At 40.6% G+C, this 15,453-nt stretch overlaps 1 protein-coding gene across 1 annotated transcript in view; it reads left to right on the top strand.

The window, feature by feature from the left end:
• Positions 1-4,570: 4,570 nt before the first annotated feature.
• PAICS (phosphoribosylaminoimidazole carboxylase and phosphoribosylaminoimidazolesuccinocarboxamide synthase) overlaps positions 4,571-15,453 on the top strand; it is a 40,900-nt gene continuing 30,017 nt past the window's right edge. The window contains exons 1-3 of the mRNA XM_065664501.1: positions 4,571-4,989; positions 11,394-11,480; positions 14,566-15,003. Of these exons, the coding sequence (XP_065520573.1) occupies positions 4,602-4,989; positions 11,394-11,480; positions 14,566-15,003 (913 nt within the window). The 5' untranslated portion in view covers positions 4,571-4,601. The remainder of the gene's footprint in view (positions 4,990-11,393; positions 11,481-14,565; positions 15,004-15,453) is intronic.

Genomic DNA, 15,453 nt, shown 5'->3' with positions numbered 1-15,453 from the left:
GATACTTACTATTACATTAAAATGTTACTGCCTCAACAGTTGAACTGGTATAAGTTTGCTTTAATGAGTCAACAAACTTTATGCCAAATAAATTATCGTCTCGTCTCACGGATGAAATAAAGCATGGTCTAAAGTCTGTGTTTTGTTCTCATATATGTACAGAAATGCAATCATGCACTCCTATTTTACTTAGGTCAACTTTATCCTGACAGGAGATCTGACAGGTCCAGTCTTAATGGATGTAGCCAAGTTAAGCACTGCAATAGCTTAAACAAGCAATGTTGTTTTAAACCAGATTTGGTTACACAAGTACATAATCTTTTAATTGCCGTTTGAAATATTCCTCAGATTTAGACTGTGCTGGTGTGGGATGGTGAATGTGAATTACACCAGTATGAAAAACTCCCAATTAAGACAATTTTATATCTGTATTATACAAAGCTGCTTTATTATTCTGCATATCCAAGTGTGAAGCAGTCAGTCCATCTTTCTCCTTCTCATATCGCTATGTCTATACAAGAGATGTAAATTTTTCCACACCCTGAGCTGGTTAATACAGTATGACAATAATGGTCTGTTACACAAATCTAGCTGAAAGTCTCTGACAGACAAATTTGGATGAGTCCTTCTGGGAGGTTTTAAAACAACAGATTAATGTCCTTTGTAAAGGGCTATCAATCTGTGGTCAAAGGCTGGCAAAAATCAGAAGGGAAAACACACCCATGCCTTGGGCGTTCCAGTTCCTACTCTGATATATGTACTGCCTTAAGCTGTCAACAAAAGTGAGTAAACTGATGAAGTGAGAAGCAGGCACCTTTTCTATTCTGTTGTCTCTGCTATGAAGAAGAGTCAAATGGGGTTTGGAAGACAAACAGGTACAGCAGCATTTTAACTGCTGACATTTTTATGGACTAGTTTACAAGTCAGAGTCCTAAATATACTTTCACCAGTGTAACAGACCCAAATGTTTGTTACATTAGCAGCACTTCCAGGATTAAACAAGTCATGCAAATTGTATTCCACAAGCTCTTTGTTACACTGTGGTTATTACAGGTTTTAAAAGAGCTGTAGCTGATGAGTATATTGCAAGGATAAAAGAAACCATCACATGCTCTGCAACTCTTAAAATATCAAGCTAATATGATGATATAGTCAATTAAATTCTTAGCGTGACAGCTAAGATTGCAGCTCAGTAACATGGAAACACTGCTGGAAGTTCATTCTAAGAAATACTTTCTACTACTTTAAAGGAAGCTGAAATTCCTAGAACCTTATGGAAAGCTGAAACCCAAGCAGGAGCAGTAATGAAGAGCAGATAACATAGTGCTGAAGTTGAGAAAAGCTGCATTCAAAAGTGTGTGTATGTGCGCATGTGACTCAGACTGTAAGTAACAGAGAGCAGGGGGGAAATGCCCGAAGAGGTGAGAAACATGTTGCCTGAAGAGACAAGATTTTGCATGACGCATTGAGCAGACATTCATAGATACACATGCTGATGCAGTAAAGCAGTTCTTAGTCTTTGGCTGATTTGAATCTTAATCTTCCCTAGAGACCTCTGGTCGTGAAGATGAACTGCTTTTTGATTGTGGTTAGAGGACACACATGAAGAATTGCCCCATGGTTATTCTGTGATATAGTTTTATTTACAATCTTCTCCTCTTCCAGGATAGAATAGGTTGATTATTATTTTCTTCCTGATCACTGTTCAATACAGAATGAGCAGAAATATCCCCAGAGCAGGCATAATACTTTTGAGGCTATGGCCATTTTATGTCTTTTAAGATTCCCTGGGATTCCCTCAGCTCAAGAATGAATGGAGGCTATCTTTTATTCTGTTTATTTTGGGTAAAGCTGCCACTTCCTTGAGTCTCACTAATGCAAGAATTAGTTCTCCCATTTGCCTGTGCATAGCCTGTAACTGTATTTCTTTCCTCTTCATCTCAAGTTGCATTGCTGCTATTCCAGATCTCCAGAGTTAACACCTTAGGTGCAGGGTGACTTTGGTAAGTAGTTTTTGTGACATGAACATAATGTTGATATAGGATAATGTTGGCATATTTGTCTTAAACATTACATCACTAAACAAACATCACTTATGACAGAAATTGCACAAATAACGAATACTATTACTGACAAAACAAAACAGCCCATCATAACATGTTACTTCCTAATTATTCTGTTTCCTGGCTGAAACAAACCTTCATGCATCTTGGCTTGGCATCTACAAAACACTAATTTACATTTTACCTTGTGCACTTTGAATGCCTGGGATGACTCTCCATCACTTGTCACAATTCCAGCGCTCTCCTGGCCCCTATGGACAAAATAAAATTAACATAAAGCACTGAAATGCTGAGAACGAAATGCTTTAACATACAGTGGATTGGTGTTTTCTCATCTACTCTTTACAACATGAAATTTTAATGTAGGCCTGTTTGTTACTTGATTTTACAGGCTTGTAATTACAACTGGTTTCTTGCCCATGTTATGCTTCATTTCAAAACAGTCACATAAGGTTTGTGCCTAAGCCCACTGAATTCAGCAGGACTCCTTCCACTAATAAGCACTGGCTCAGGCTTTTACTGCAGTCCTATTTCAGTGTGGGCATAAAATAACAGCAGATGCTTAATCTGAAAAGCCACTTTGCAGTGATAGCAGTCTAGGCTGTAGTAGTAGGCTCAACAGTGCTACTCTATTTCTGCTTTGGTTGGTGGTGGGGGAGGTATTAAGAAACTGATGGCTTTGCCTAGGGAGTGCATTGTGTCTTCCACTGATCACCTCTGCAGAAGCTTTTGCATTCTTGCCTTTAAGAAGACAAAGCTAGCATTTACACCTCTAAAAGCTATATGCACACTCTGATAAAGCATTTTGAGCACATAAAGCTAGTATCGGGCATCACAGCTTCTGAACTCAGGCAAAACAAGTCTGGTGTACAGTGTCACTGCAAATGGAAATACTTCTCTTACAGATCACCCTCAGGCTGGCAGCTGTGCTTTGCTGCTCTCAAGAGCTGTATCAGCTGGGATGACAGCGTTTTTCCCAGCTTCCTCCCAGCCCCCTCCAGGCCTGATGGGCCCCCCAAAGCTGTGCTGCCGGAGCCAGGCAAAGTACTGCATGGCTGCCCAAGGCTTGTATTTCAGTCCCTATCCATTGGGAAGGTATGCTTTGCAGGCTGGTTTGTTTGTGGGTAACAGTGCAGGCCACTCCATCCCCTGTTAAAAGGCTTCCTGGAGAAAGGCAGTGTTACCTCTGACAAAACTGCTGCCATGTGCCCACTGCGCCTGTAACTCTCCTAAGGACTTTGGGGGACTGATAAGCTGCCATCCACTCCCATATGTAATAATGACTGAAAACCAAAGATGCTTTTCTTAAAAAAGGAAACAGGATATTTTTAGCATATTAGATGAAGATGCTGCTTGTGCATTAGACTGGTTTAACTCAACCAGAGTCACTGGAATTATTTAGTATAAGCAGCAATAAAACTGGGCACAAATAAATCCACAGAATTGCCATGCTCACTATGAATCTTCTCCAGAGCCTAAAATTGGTCACTAACGGACCTAAAATTGGTCACTAGCCCCAGCTGTACATAAAGCAAAATTTTAAAGAACATTTGCTTGCAGAAAGCAAAACGAAACAAACTGAATGAATTTACCCTGTTATTGACACAGGAGGACATTCTTAAACCCATTTATTTTAACTCAGGAAGATGTCTATAAATACAAAGATGGATGGTAAACTTTTAAGGCTGACACACAGCATTCAGCAACTTCTAATTATGATGTTAATATTACCGGCAATTTCCATTTAAATACTGGCACTGTCCCTTTAAACATCAACAAAATTAGTAGCGAGAAAAAGAGAAGGCATCAATCCAGCAAAGGCCCACACAAGTCAAAGGCCCTTGTCAAGTCATTGGGTTATGCCTTTCATGTAGTGCTAATGAAACAAGGAAGCTCCATATCATTACCTCAAAGTTCACACAACTTATCAATTCAGCCAGATTTTGAAGTATGCAAGCTTTGCACTAGGTATCAGTAATAACCAGAGAATATTAGAGTTTAAAATGTGCACGTATGACCACCAACTCAAACCCAGCTGAGCATAAACACAAAGCAGGATGACCCCATCCACATTAGTGTCGTATCAACCATCGCAGCTTGTCTGGCAGCTATGCCCCATGGCTCCCAGCTGTTATCCCGCGGGAGGCGGGAGCTGCCACAGCACCCACCCCTCCAAGGGCAGGCACGAATGGGTTTTATGGGGCTCTTTTCATGTGTGTGTGTGTTTATTTTAAGGCACAAGATAGCGTGACCCTCTGTATTCCCTGCGTCCTGGGAATACAGAGGACAGCGCGGGCAGGGCAGCCCCTTCCTGCAGAAGGGTTAACGCCACCGCACGGCCCCAGCGGCTTTTCCCTGCTGGATCCAGCGCCTAGCCCGCTTATTTGGCAGTTTCTCAAGTTACTCCCCTCAGGCAGCTTGAGCCAGTAGAACTAGATCCTTTCATCTCGGTGGAGCTTACTGACAACCAGCCGCCTGGTTTCCTAGGAAACAAAATCTTGGCTAGAAATAGTGAATCATTTCCAGGTCACTTTCAACATGGAGAGTGGAGCAGGGAAGCATTGGACTGAGGAGGAGGTTAAAGCCTTGTTAAGCGTCTGGTCAGAAAAACACATCAGAAAGCAACTCCATGGCACCCTGAGGAATAAAGGGATATTTATCTACATTGCTAAACGGTTGCAGGAGTTAGGAGTTTGCAGGGATTGGAAACAGTGCCGTGCAAAGTACAAAAACCTCAAGTATGAATACAGAACGGTTAAATATGCCCACAACTCTGGGGATGTCACTAAAACCATGAAGTTTTTCCCTGACCTGGATGCCATATTGCGATATGAACCTGTCACACAATTAGCGGCAGAAGAGAACGGCGTGTGTCCTGTGACTGAGGCGCAGCTGAACATGAGCCCCACAGCCGAGAGCACGCAAGGTAAAAACCTGTTTTTTTGCTTCTATTTCTCTCTCTTTGCTAAACACCCGAAAGGAACAAAACCGAAACCCGAGTTTGCTGCTGGAGCCGAAGCAGAGGCTGCGCAGCCCCAACAGCAGGGTTTGAACTGACTTGCTGCGCTCCTCACGCAGGGGAATAAAATGTTAGCACCCACCAGTGTTGAAGTCTGTAAATACAGCGTAATTCTGGCAAAATTATGCTAACGGCTTGTGCTGCAGCCTCGGAGAGTGCCGGCTCCTGTCAAGGCTCCTGCACCCAGTTGAAACACTGAATTAAGAGAAGCTGTTTTCCTTCCGTTTGCAGTACTTTGGAAGCGGGTTTTGTGGAGCTGCGATTCAGGTGTAAACTTAAAGAGTCAAGGTTGAAACTGTCATGAGGGGGTTTTTAAATTGTTATTGGTGTTACAAGTGATATTTAGGATTTTTATTCTTAGTTCTCTGTAACTGAAAATTTACATATGATGACTAAAGGTAAATTAAATTATTTTGTAAGCAATTCAGCTTAAATATCTGATGTTTAGGGATGTTTTAGGGATGTTTTAGGGATGTTTAATAACGTCTCATTAAAAATTGTAATATAGCGAGAGAAGTAAAAATCATCATGTTTATCAGACTATTTTGAGGCAAACCAAACAAATACAACTGCTTTTCTTCTGAAGGAGCTTTTACCAAACTATTTGCATCTCTTGTTTTATTCATCCCTGTCTACCTACGCATTTAAGCTGTGCTTAACATTTCATTAGGGTCAATCTGCTATTTGACATCACTCAGATCTCCTTGTCGCATTCTAAATGTCACTGAAGCATAAGCCCCAATAATAGTTATAAGTACTAAAATAACATGGCTAAAAAGAGAAACGAAAAGCTTAGCTGTTTGTGCCCACAGTACGTGGCAATTTACATTAATTAAGATTGGGAATCTTTTTTAGGAAAACAAAAAACTCAACATTAGTATCAGGGGAGACTGCCAAAGGCATGGACAGGAGCTGGCCATCTGCCTGGCTCTAGTACCTTTCCACGTCTCCCTCTACAATACTGTTTTACAGGTCTGAGTAAAATAAACTGCCATTTTTCTTGTCATTGTTTACCTTAATGAAAAGCTTGACCTTAATCTGTCACCGCCAGCAGAGAGCCTCTAATCTGTCAAAGTCACTTTAAATTAAAATGGCAATTTTACAGTATTTTACCATGTGCTCTCTGCACGGCGTATTGCAATCCATTTTTATTTTTAAACTTGCAGAACCGAGGCCAATACGAGCTGTTACATGAAACTAAGACAGTGCCCTTCATCTGAGGATCTGCCCTTAGATTACCATCTGTGTTTCAATGTAGTTTGCACCAACTGTCAATCCCAATTCGCATCTGCTTTATGTGAGGTATACAGGAATGATTTGTGTCAGCAATTTAGGAGTTCTTGTCGCCATTGCACTTTATGTGGAATCGGAACCTTGTGACCATTGTACCGTGTGGGGGATGTATAGGTATGATCATGATCGTGATAAATGTTCCTGTCAATACAATGATGAGAGAGAAGAAGAAACCAAGGAATAATCCCTCTTACTCAACCGCTTTGTTTTTCAAAGGGTGCTTTGTTGAACTGCTTGGAACCGCTTTGTTTGTCAAAGGGTGCTTTGTTTAACTGCTTGGAACCGCTTCTTTCATTAACTGCTTGAATGCTTTAAGGGGGTTACATAACTAAGAGATAGATACATCCTGTTACAGGATAAGTAACCAGATAAGGAATGGAATTTATGGGGCTAGGATGGTGGTTAATTGCATGTGAAAGACATCTCCCCGTTAATGTATGACCAAGAAGTTCAGCAACGTCTTCACCGGAGAAAGACCCCAGCAACAAGAAAAGAATAATGGAAAGGGGCCACGTCGGCATCCGGGTACAGAAGAAGGGATTGGCTGAGACCCCGGACCAAGAAGTATAAGAGACTAGACCCCACAGACCCCGGTGTGCGTCTCTGGTGGAGCAGGGACTCCCTGGCGCACCCAGCACTGCTTGCTTATTGCCTTTCGATATTAATCAATTGTAATAAAATAATTGAATCAGTCATGGCTAAGACGAAATTTTTATAACACTTAGATCTCTAGCAAATTTAGATCAGAAAAGGTTAATTTCAGTTGTGAATCCCACACTACAATAGGTATTAAAAAAAATTACTCCTGGATGAGATACACCTAATTTTGAAGTATAAGGACAGTCTGGGTCTAAAAGTGGTATTGTTATAAAAACTCTGTCTTTGGGCTCTTTGGGGTCTAGTCTCTTAAACTTCTTGGTCCGGGGTCTCTGCCAATCCCTTCTTCTGTATCCGGATGCAGACATGGCCCCTTTCCATTATTCTTTTCTTGTTGCTGGGGTCTTTCTCCGGTGAAGACATTGCTGAACTTCTTGGTAACACATTAACAGGGAGATGTCTATCACAAGCTTAACCACCATCTTAGCCCCATAAATTCCATTCCTTATATGGTTACTTATCCTGTAACAGGATGTATCTATCCTTTAGTTACCTAACCCCCTTAAAGCATTCAAGCAGTTAATCAAAGCACCCTTTGACAAACAAAGCAGTTCCAAGCAGTTCAACAAAGCACCCTTTGAAAAACAAAGCGGTTCCAAGCAGTTAAACAAAGCACCCTTTGAAAAACAAAGCGGTTGAGTATGAGGGATTCCTTTGTTTCTTCTTTTCTCTCCCATCATTGTACTGACAGGAACATTTATCACGATCATGATCATACCTATACATCCCCCACACGGTACAATGGTCACAAGGGGTTCCGATTCCACACAAAGTGCAATGGCGACAAGAACTCCTAAGTTGCTGACACGAATCATTCCTGTATAGCTCACAGTATGATTAAATATCTCTCTTAAATGCATAAGCATTTCTGTTCCTCCCTTAAAAAACAGAACAAAATCCAAAATGAAACAATAAACAAAAATGTAAATGTAACTAACTGTAATAAGGCAACACTAATGGCAAGAATTTAAATGCAAAGATTTTCACAACAACCCTAATTCAGACACAAAGAAAATACACTAAGATAGAAATGTGTCCTGCAGCTATGCAGGATGCATATAACCGTAACAAGGGGCAGAGAGAAGAGCTGTGAGAACATCAACTTTCTTCATTTAAGAATACAGGTCAGGCAAGTAACTGCAGTACTAGAGGCTCAGTCCTTTTCCGACTGCAGTCAGAGCTGCAGTGTCTGCCCAGCCCAGTACTTTGAAGGGCACTTGTATGGCTAACATGGCATCTGTGGCTTTGCAGCTGATGCTCACAAGTTTTTATGTGGGGGCAGATCTGACAGTGTTGCTCCCACAGAAGGGAACGCAATTCCTTATGTTGCTCCCGTGAAAAGGAATGTGATTCCCGGCAGAGGCAAAGGCAGCCTGCTGCCACTGCCCCAGCAGTGGAGCTGGGTGCTTCCCCTCGGATCTTCAGGAGGAAGGGGACTGCTTTAATGTGGGTGTCATCATCCCCCTACGGCAGACAGACCAAAGTACATTTCTGTCCCTGCAGGCTCCCTCCTGGGCTCCTCCCTTTCAACCACAGAGCCTTACGGGAGAGGAGGGAAAAATCGTCCCTCCCCTCTTTAAAGGGAGGCTGTCTCCTCCTTTTCACAGAGCTGGAGGAATCAGGGATGTCTAGGCTTGTGACTTCGGCAGCAACAACAAAATGCTGTTATCAAACTAAAACCTGTGCCGAACAATAGAATCATAGAATCATAGAACGGTTAGGGTTGGAAAGGACCTCAAGATCATCTAGTTCCAACCCCCCTGCCATGGACAGGGACACCTCTCACTAAACCATCCAACACAAGGCTTCAACCAACCTGGCCTTGAACACTGCCAGGGACGGAGCACTCACAACCACCCTGGGCAACCGATTCCAGTGCCTCACCACCCTGACAGGAAAGAATTTCCATGCATGTATCACTTTGTTTGAAGAACTTGATACCTACACTAATTTGATTTAAAAAGCATGACAAGGGACAGGGCATGCTCCCAAAGAAATGACTGTATTTTTACTATTCTGCTTAGCCTCAGTGAAATACTCATACAGATACTTAATGTAAAGCTAAGATTGCTGTGGAGGGAGAGGAAAGGGAAGAGAGTTAAAAACAGACTACTTTTATGGGGCTGAATGGTGTTTCTATAGTGTTTACCTGAGTTTTTTCTTCATATCTGGTAAAATGAGTTTTCTTTTGAAAGTGTAATTGAATAAATTAATACTGAAAATCACAATCAAATCTCAGCACAAATGTGGTAGCAAGACTCAAATACCCAGCTTGTTCATGGCAGATGACACTTTCTGCATAAGCACAATCAGCAGGGCAAGCCAGAGGTGTTCACATTGCCCTCCCAAAACACGTTTTCAGAGGCAGAGTTGTAGCTTAAATACTAAATAGAACAGGTACAAGTCAACATTTTCACCTGTCTTAAAATCTAATTTGTGTATTATCCCAGTAATCAACAACAAAGAAAATGCATGTGGAATGATGAACTATGAAAAATTATATCTTTCATTAGAGTTCAAATGAATGACCTTTCCATTTCCTTAACCAGTTTTGACTGTTCCAAGTTAAATCAGGTATTAATAAATCAAGTACATGATTTACAAAAGTCAAACTCACCTAGTAATTCACGTTAAGTGACTTATACTCTTTGATATTTCTCTCTTTATGTTTAAATATTAATTCACTGGTCACTTTCCTTGACCTTCACTTTACCATAGCAGAAATATTACAGAAATATTACCAATATTGCAGAAATATTACCAAGTCCAGGCAAAAATGCATTAGCAGTGACAATATTATCATATGTACAAAACTCAGCTACTAGAAATCCAAAAAGATTCTTCAGAAATGCTGACTTGAAAGTGCCACTCATGCATAATTTTCCATGACTGGACTTTAACATTAAAGATGTCATTAACAAGTATTTTATATACATTTTTTTTTCCACTAAGAGTGTGCAGTACTCTTATCAAGTAACTTTTTTGCTGGTCAGATGCTTGTTTTTTCCCCATCAAACATTTTAACATCTTTTTGGTGTGTTAACACTTCTTATTTCTTATGATAGTAACTTGTTTCCATTTAATATTACAATGTAATTAAACCTGCTCATCCTGGTACCTAGGTCAGACTCAGCAGGCTTCCAACAGGGAGTTTATTTGCCACACCTTTCCCCCCCCCCCCCCCCGCATAATCTGCTTTGCAGCACTTCAGCAGGTCAAACGCCAGTCCCGGCACTAGCGGTGAAGGAAAGAGCACACCTTTCCCTTCTCAGCTGGCCGCAGGGGTAGCAGCTCCTCCCAGGGAAGCCAGGCAGACAGCTGGAAGCAGTTGGAGATGAGGCCACTGCATCCATGAGTCACTCTGAGCCCTGCTGAAAGTCAGGAGGATTTAGGATAGTGCTTTCAAACGCAGTTTTCAGTTTCACCTACGTCAGGATACCAGGCTGCATCCCAACCGCACCTCGGTATGGTTCTTGTGATGAACTATTGCAGCATCTTTGAACAAGGCAGCTTTGATCTCTGTGACCTGCCCGGCTGGAGCTTACAGTAGCTCAACTCTTGTACAGTGAATCAGCATTTCAAATCTCCTGACAGCATGGAACGTTGAATACAATGTATTGCCACAGAACAACTTAAAAGTCTGTCCTCTGTGAAAATTAAGCTGATTCAGAAGCTGACTTATATGCTGCTTTCTACACTTACACAGAAATTGATATGACACTACTTTTTAAACAAGTGTAGGAATGCTGTACTGTAAAAAGCTAGACTGAATCCTGTCAGCATTCTTTCATTTGTTTAAAAAGCAGTTCTCTAGTCACAATGCTTTCATGCTTTCCCTATGCTATTAATGAATTTCATAGATTTCCAGAATTCTTTGCAGAGCATTCTTGTTATCTTCGTATTCTTCTTGGATTTTTCTTTTTCTTTTTTTGGTTGTATAGATGGATTTGCAGTTAACTGAATTTGTGTGCAAAGCCTATTTTTATTTGTATGTCTCTTACTTCTCATTATCTACTTTAAAACTCCTTTTAATGTGCTACCCAACCCACGTACTGAGTCAAGAAAGCATACAAGTCACTAGAATCAAGTCAGTTCCTACTAGAATATTGAAATACATTCCAAACAGGCTTCATCTGCAAGATAGAAAATAATTTCATTTGCCTCCTGTAACTTTCGTCTCCTTATGAGGACAAGCCAAATTAATCTTAAATTTAATTTAAATACAAATTAAGTGTGGAGATTACAAAGTTAATAATCTTCTTATTATTATCTTCCAAATGTGTATGGACATTTTCGCTTAAACTAATTTCAGCTAATTTAGTCCATACCTATTTTTCATCTAAAAACTCTTTCCTTCCCAGGTGAAATATCAATTTCTTTAGAAGATGATGAGGATGCTCTAGGAGATCCACTACTTTTTATGTCTCATGTCAGACCTGTTCAACTAGGTATAGTATGATGGTGCAGAGATCAAACCTAAAAAGCAGCACTTTCTGATAGCTTGAATATGCCGTCATTCCCTTTTCTCATCACCATAACTTTAAAACAGCCACACTTTTTGCACCATCTCCAGTTTTACCACTTGCAGTCCAATGCATCACTAGGTATTGACCACTGTACATGATGCAACACTTGCATGACCACTGTTCACATTCAAAATACATCTCATGCTATAGCTTAATCATATTAATCAGATTAATTTTATTAAATGCTACTGGAAAGTATGCCAAATGGTAGCATGTAAAACCCACATCAACTTGTGGATTTTCTCTAACTCATGTAATTTCTGCTTAAAGCAGCATGAATGAATGGCCTGAGCCAGGAGAGATGCAGAGGTTAGACCCATCCCACTGAATAATGCAGATTCTCAATGCTCTCCAAGCAATGCTTAAGTCCAACCACATACAACAACCCGTTCGGAAACCATCCTACAGTTTTGCTCAGGAAAACAATCCTATAGTTTTGCTCAGGAAAGTCATTACAGAGCAAAGGCACAAATCTGGCAGGCCGGAAGGAGGGAAAAGATCCTAGGTGTGAGCCCCTTCATGGGGCTGATAAAGGAAATGGAGAAACCTGAACATTTTAGGCAGAATCAGGCAACCAATGAGCTGATTCCTTGCCTGGATGAAGAGCAGCACTGTCCTGAATTTTCTGCTAATGCTTTCCATTTTTATATACCCTCTATGCCTCAGCATACATCCCAGTCCAGTTACAACTTCACTAATCTGCAAGGTGCCATATTCAGGTTAAAAACAAGGCCCCACCTAAACCTATGGCTTTCATGTTACACACTATATGCCTCCTGCCTGGCATAACAAGAAATGAAGAGACAAGAATCTCTCATGGAATTATATGCACATGTATAGAAACAAAACTTTTCTTGCACTAAAAATCCGAGTCAAATTTCACAGGAATATGTCTGTGTTACTCAATGCTTTTGCAACACACTGCCGAGCAGATTCGTTTTGTCTGCTAAAATATGTTCTGCCCTCAGACAGCTGCTTTCTATGAAACCAGCAAATTAACTTGTTTGCATGGGCTCTCAAGTACGTATTGATGCTAAAATGTCTTAACCTAGTGCTTCTCTTTGTCTTTAGATTTCAGGCACTATTTCAGACACTGCTGAAAGAGAACTTTGAGGCTTTTGCATCTATATTGCTGAATATTTTGGTTTCATTTCAGCAGATTTCTCATTTTGAGGAAGCTTAGAAAAAAATCCGATATGGCATAAACACATCTTTTAGGTAAAAAAAAAAATAATGTATACCCTGTGATAACAACTTTAAACAAATTAGAACTAAATTACATTTCAGACCTGAGGAAAATTTTCAGTGAGCATAACTTCCTTTCAAAGCGGTGCTTGTGGGGAACGTGTTTTGAATCACTGTTTTTTAAAGGGAAAGAGAAGCAAAGGCCACTGTTTTCCACTCTGAATACAGCAGAACAAATGAGCAATACACTGAGTCACTAGAAGTCATTTGAACTAATATCCACAACTGAATGTAAGCTCAGTTGCAAATGAACTTCCTAGTGAGAAATAGTGGTCTACACAAGAACTAAAGAAACCTTATCCCTCCCAGATTGCCCCACACTCTTTGCCTGGGAAGTGCAGGGAACACCTTCTGCATTCTTCTTCCTCTTTTCTTCCCCTGTGCCTTTTCTCCCTGGTCTCTATCTGACAATGAAGAATGAACCATTGTCGAAATGCAGATAGTTGAAATACTCTGAGTAACACTGAGCAGAGACTACATCCAGCCTATCTGACATTGGCAGTTGTCAAGGGTGGCAGTTCCTATGGTTGCATTCATCTGTAAATGAGCATTTTCTTTTACTTCCTCAGGAAGAAATGAAGAAAGCATAATAGATATGTCACCTGAAAATTACCCTCCTCAACAACATATCAGTGGGCTGGCTGCTGCAGAGTCCTGATTAACACAGAAATAACAGGAAAAAACTGACACCTGTTAGTACAGCTTTTTCCCAAGTAGAATGAATTACAGAGACTAGCAAAGAATGCCTCTATCTAGGACAAGTTTATCCCCAGACAGGTAGTTATGCACAAGTATGCTTCACTGGGGCTGTATGTCCAAGCAAAGGTCAGATATTTTTGCCATTACACAAAGTTCGGTGACTATAAGCTATCAAATCCCCATAACCTGGCTTGCCCTTTTAGAACAAGGCACTGGCAAATGCATTTATCACTTCGCTATAATTCATAATTAAAAACAAGGAAACACTAAAAAACTGTAAGAGATCATATTTCAGTGTTTTAAGTAATCGCAGGGCATCCATTACCCCTAATATTAAAAAATAAAGTTGAAGAGTGGAGAAAATTTAAAAATATCTTAGTTCTTCAGAGTAAGATAAATCAAACTTGATTTTTTACTAATAAAAAGACCCAAATAATTTTGATTGGCCTGCAGTGAGAATAGTGGAGGTTCTGTACCATAAGAAGCAGGTTCATTATTACACCAGTCCCTCTGTGACTTAAGACAAAAGTCTCCATTCCTCAGCTCCCCACAAACAGGGTGCTTTGTTGAAGAGTTAGGATCAGATTCTTCAGAGCCTTACCCAGTTTAAATCTCTGTATGCGTGTGAGACCAAACGCATGGCATGAATGCAGAAAGTCTTGAGCTAGTGTCAGTGACTCAGGGCACAATTTGTTATTGTGCTAATGCAGCACTAATGTCTGAACAACAGAACAGCTCATTCTTTATTTTCAAACGTGTTACAAGTAAAGTTCAGTGTATTAGGTCACACCAGAAAGAAACAATCCTCTTAGATTAATTAAGGGTACATATGCTATCTTAATACCGATTTTCAGGAGAAGGCAGAAAAAATGTCCGAATTAACAAAAATGGTGACATATTAATACCTAACAGCTTTATTTTAATGTCACCTCTGCTCCGTCTTTCTCTGGAAAGACAAGTCATGAGGAAATGGCATACTTCATTCTCATTCTCTCTGTCCGTCCCCAACCACCCAATGCAGATAACCCATATCTGTGTTTCTCCCTTACCCCACACGATGCAGGTAATCCAGCGTCAGCAATAGAGGCTTCCGAAACATCGACTTTTATCCCAACAGTAGCAAATGAAGGAGGAAAACACTGGACTGTTAATGAAATCAGAGCTTTGATACGCATATGGTCAGACAAAAATATCCAGCAACAACTGGAGGGGACAGTGAGAAATAAAAGAATATTTGAACAGGTTGCTGCTAGACTTCAAAAGTTCGGGATTGACAGGGACTGGAAGCAGTGCAGGACTAAATACAAAAATCTGAAACATGAATACAAGAGTATAAAAAGTGCCCAAGACTCAGGGAGTGCAAGAAAAAGCATGAAATTTTTTAAAGAACTGGATGCTATTCTGGGGCACAGCACCATGGAACAAGCGAGTAAATCACATAATGATGAAAGTGAGAGGCCTCCAGAAGGGACAGAAGCAAAATCAGAAAAGAACTCCATAGGTAAGTACTTCAGCTACCCATATATCATCTAATCCTCCCTACCCCAAGCAACCAGGTGGTAGATTAACCAGTTTGCTGGGGGGGGGGGGGGGGCGCGCAAGAGCATTGAATGGAAACTTACTATTTTGTCTAGTAGTTTTGTCTTACTTTATAACGCAATCTTTCAGACCGAGTAATTGCCCAAAATATTTTAAATAGAAAGGAGAAACAAAAGGAGGGGAAAAAGATGAATATGTAGGATAAGACAAAGTGATACAGCGGGACCAATTCCAGTCAAAATCATGGCAGAAGAGATTGTTTCCAGCTTAGATGAAAACATGGATCAGACTGATGGTCAGACTGTGTTACTGGAAAAATGAAGACACTGAGCAACAAAGTCTGTAGTTACAGACTTTGGTTAGAAGACTAACATTCAATCTGACAATCTGTTACGGTCCCCTGTAGCCCAGT

Source organism: Lathamus discolor, chromosome 1 (assembly GCF_037157495.1).
Source record: "Lathamus discolor isolate bLatDis1 chromosome 1, bLatDis1.hap1, whole genome shotgun sequence".
Taxonomy (NCBI): Eukaryota; Metazoa; Chordata; class Aves; order Psittaciformes; family Psittacidae; genus Lathamus; species Lathamus discolor.
Note: the sequence above shows the minus strand (reverse complement) of the source record. Positions and strands in the feature narration are given on the sequence as shown.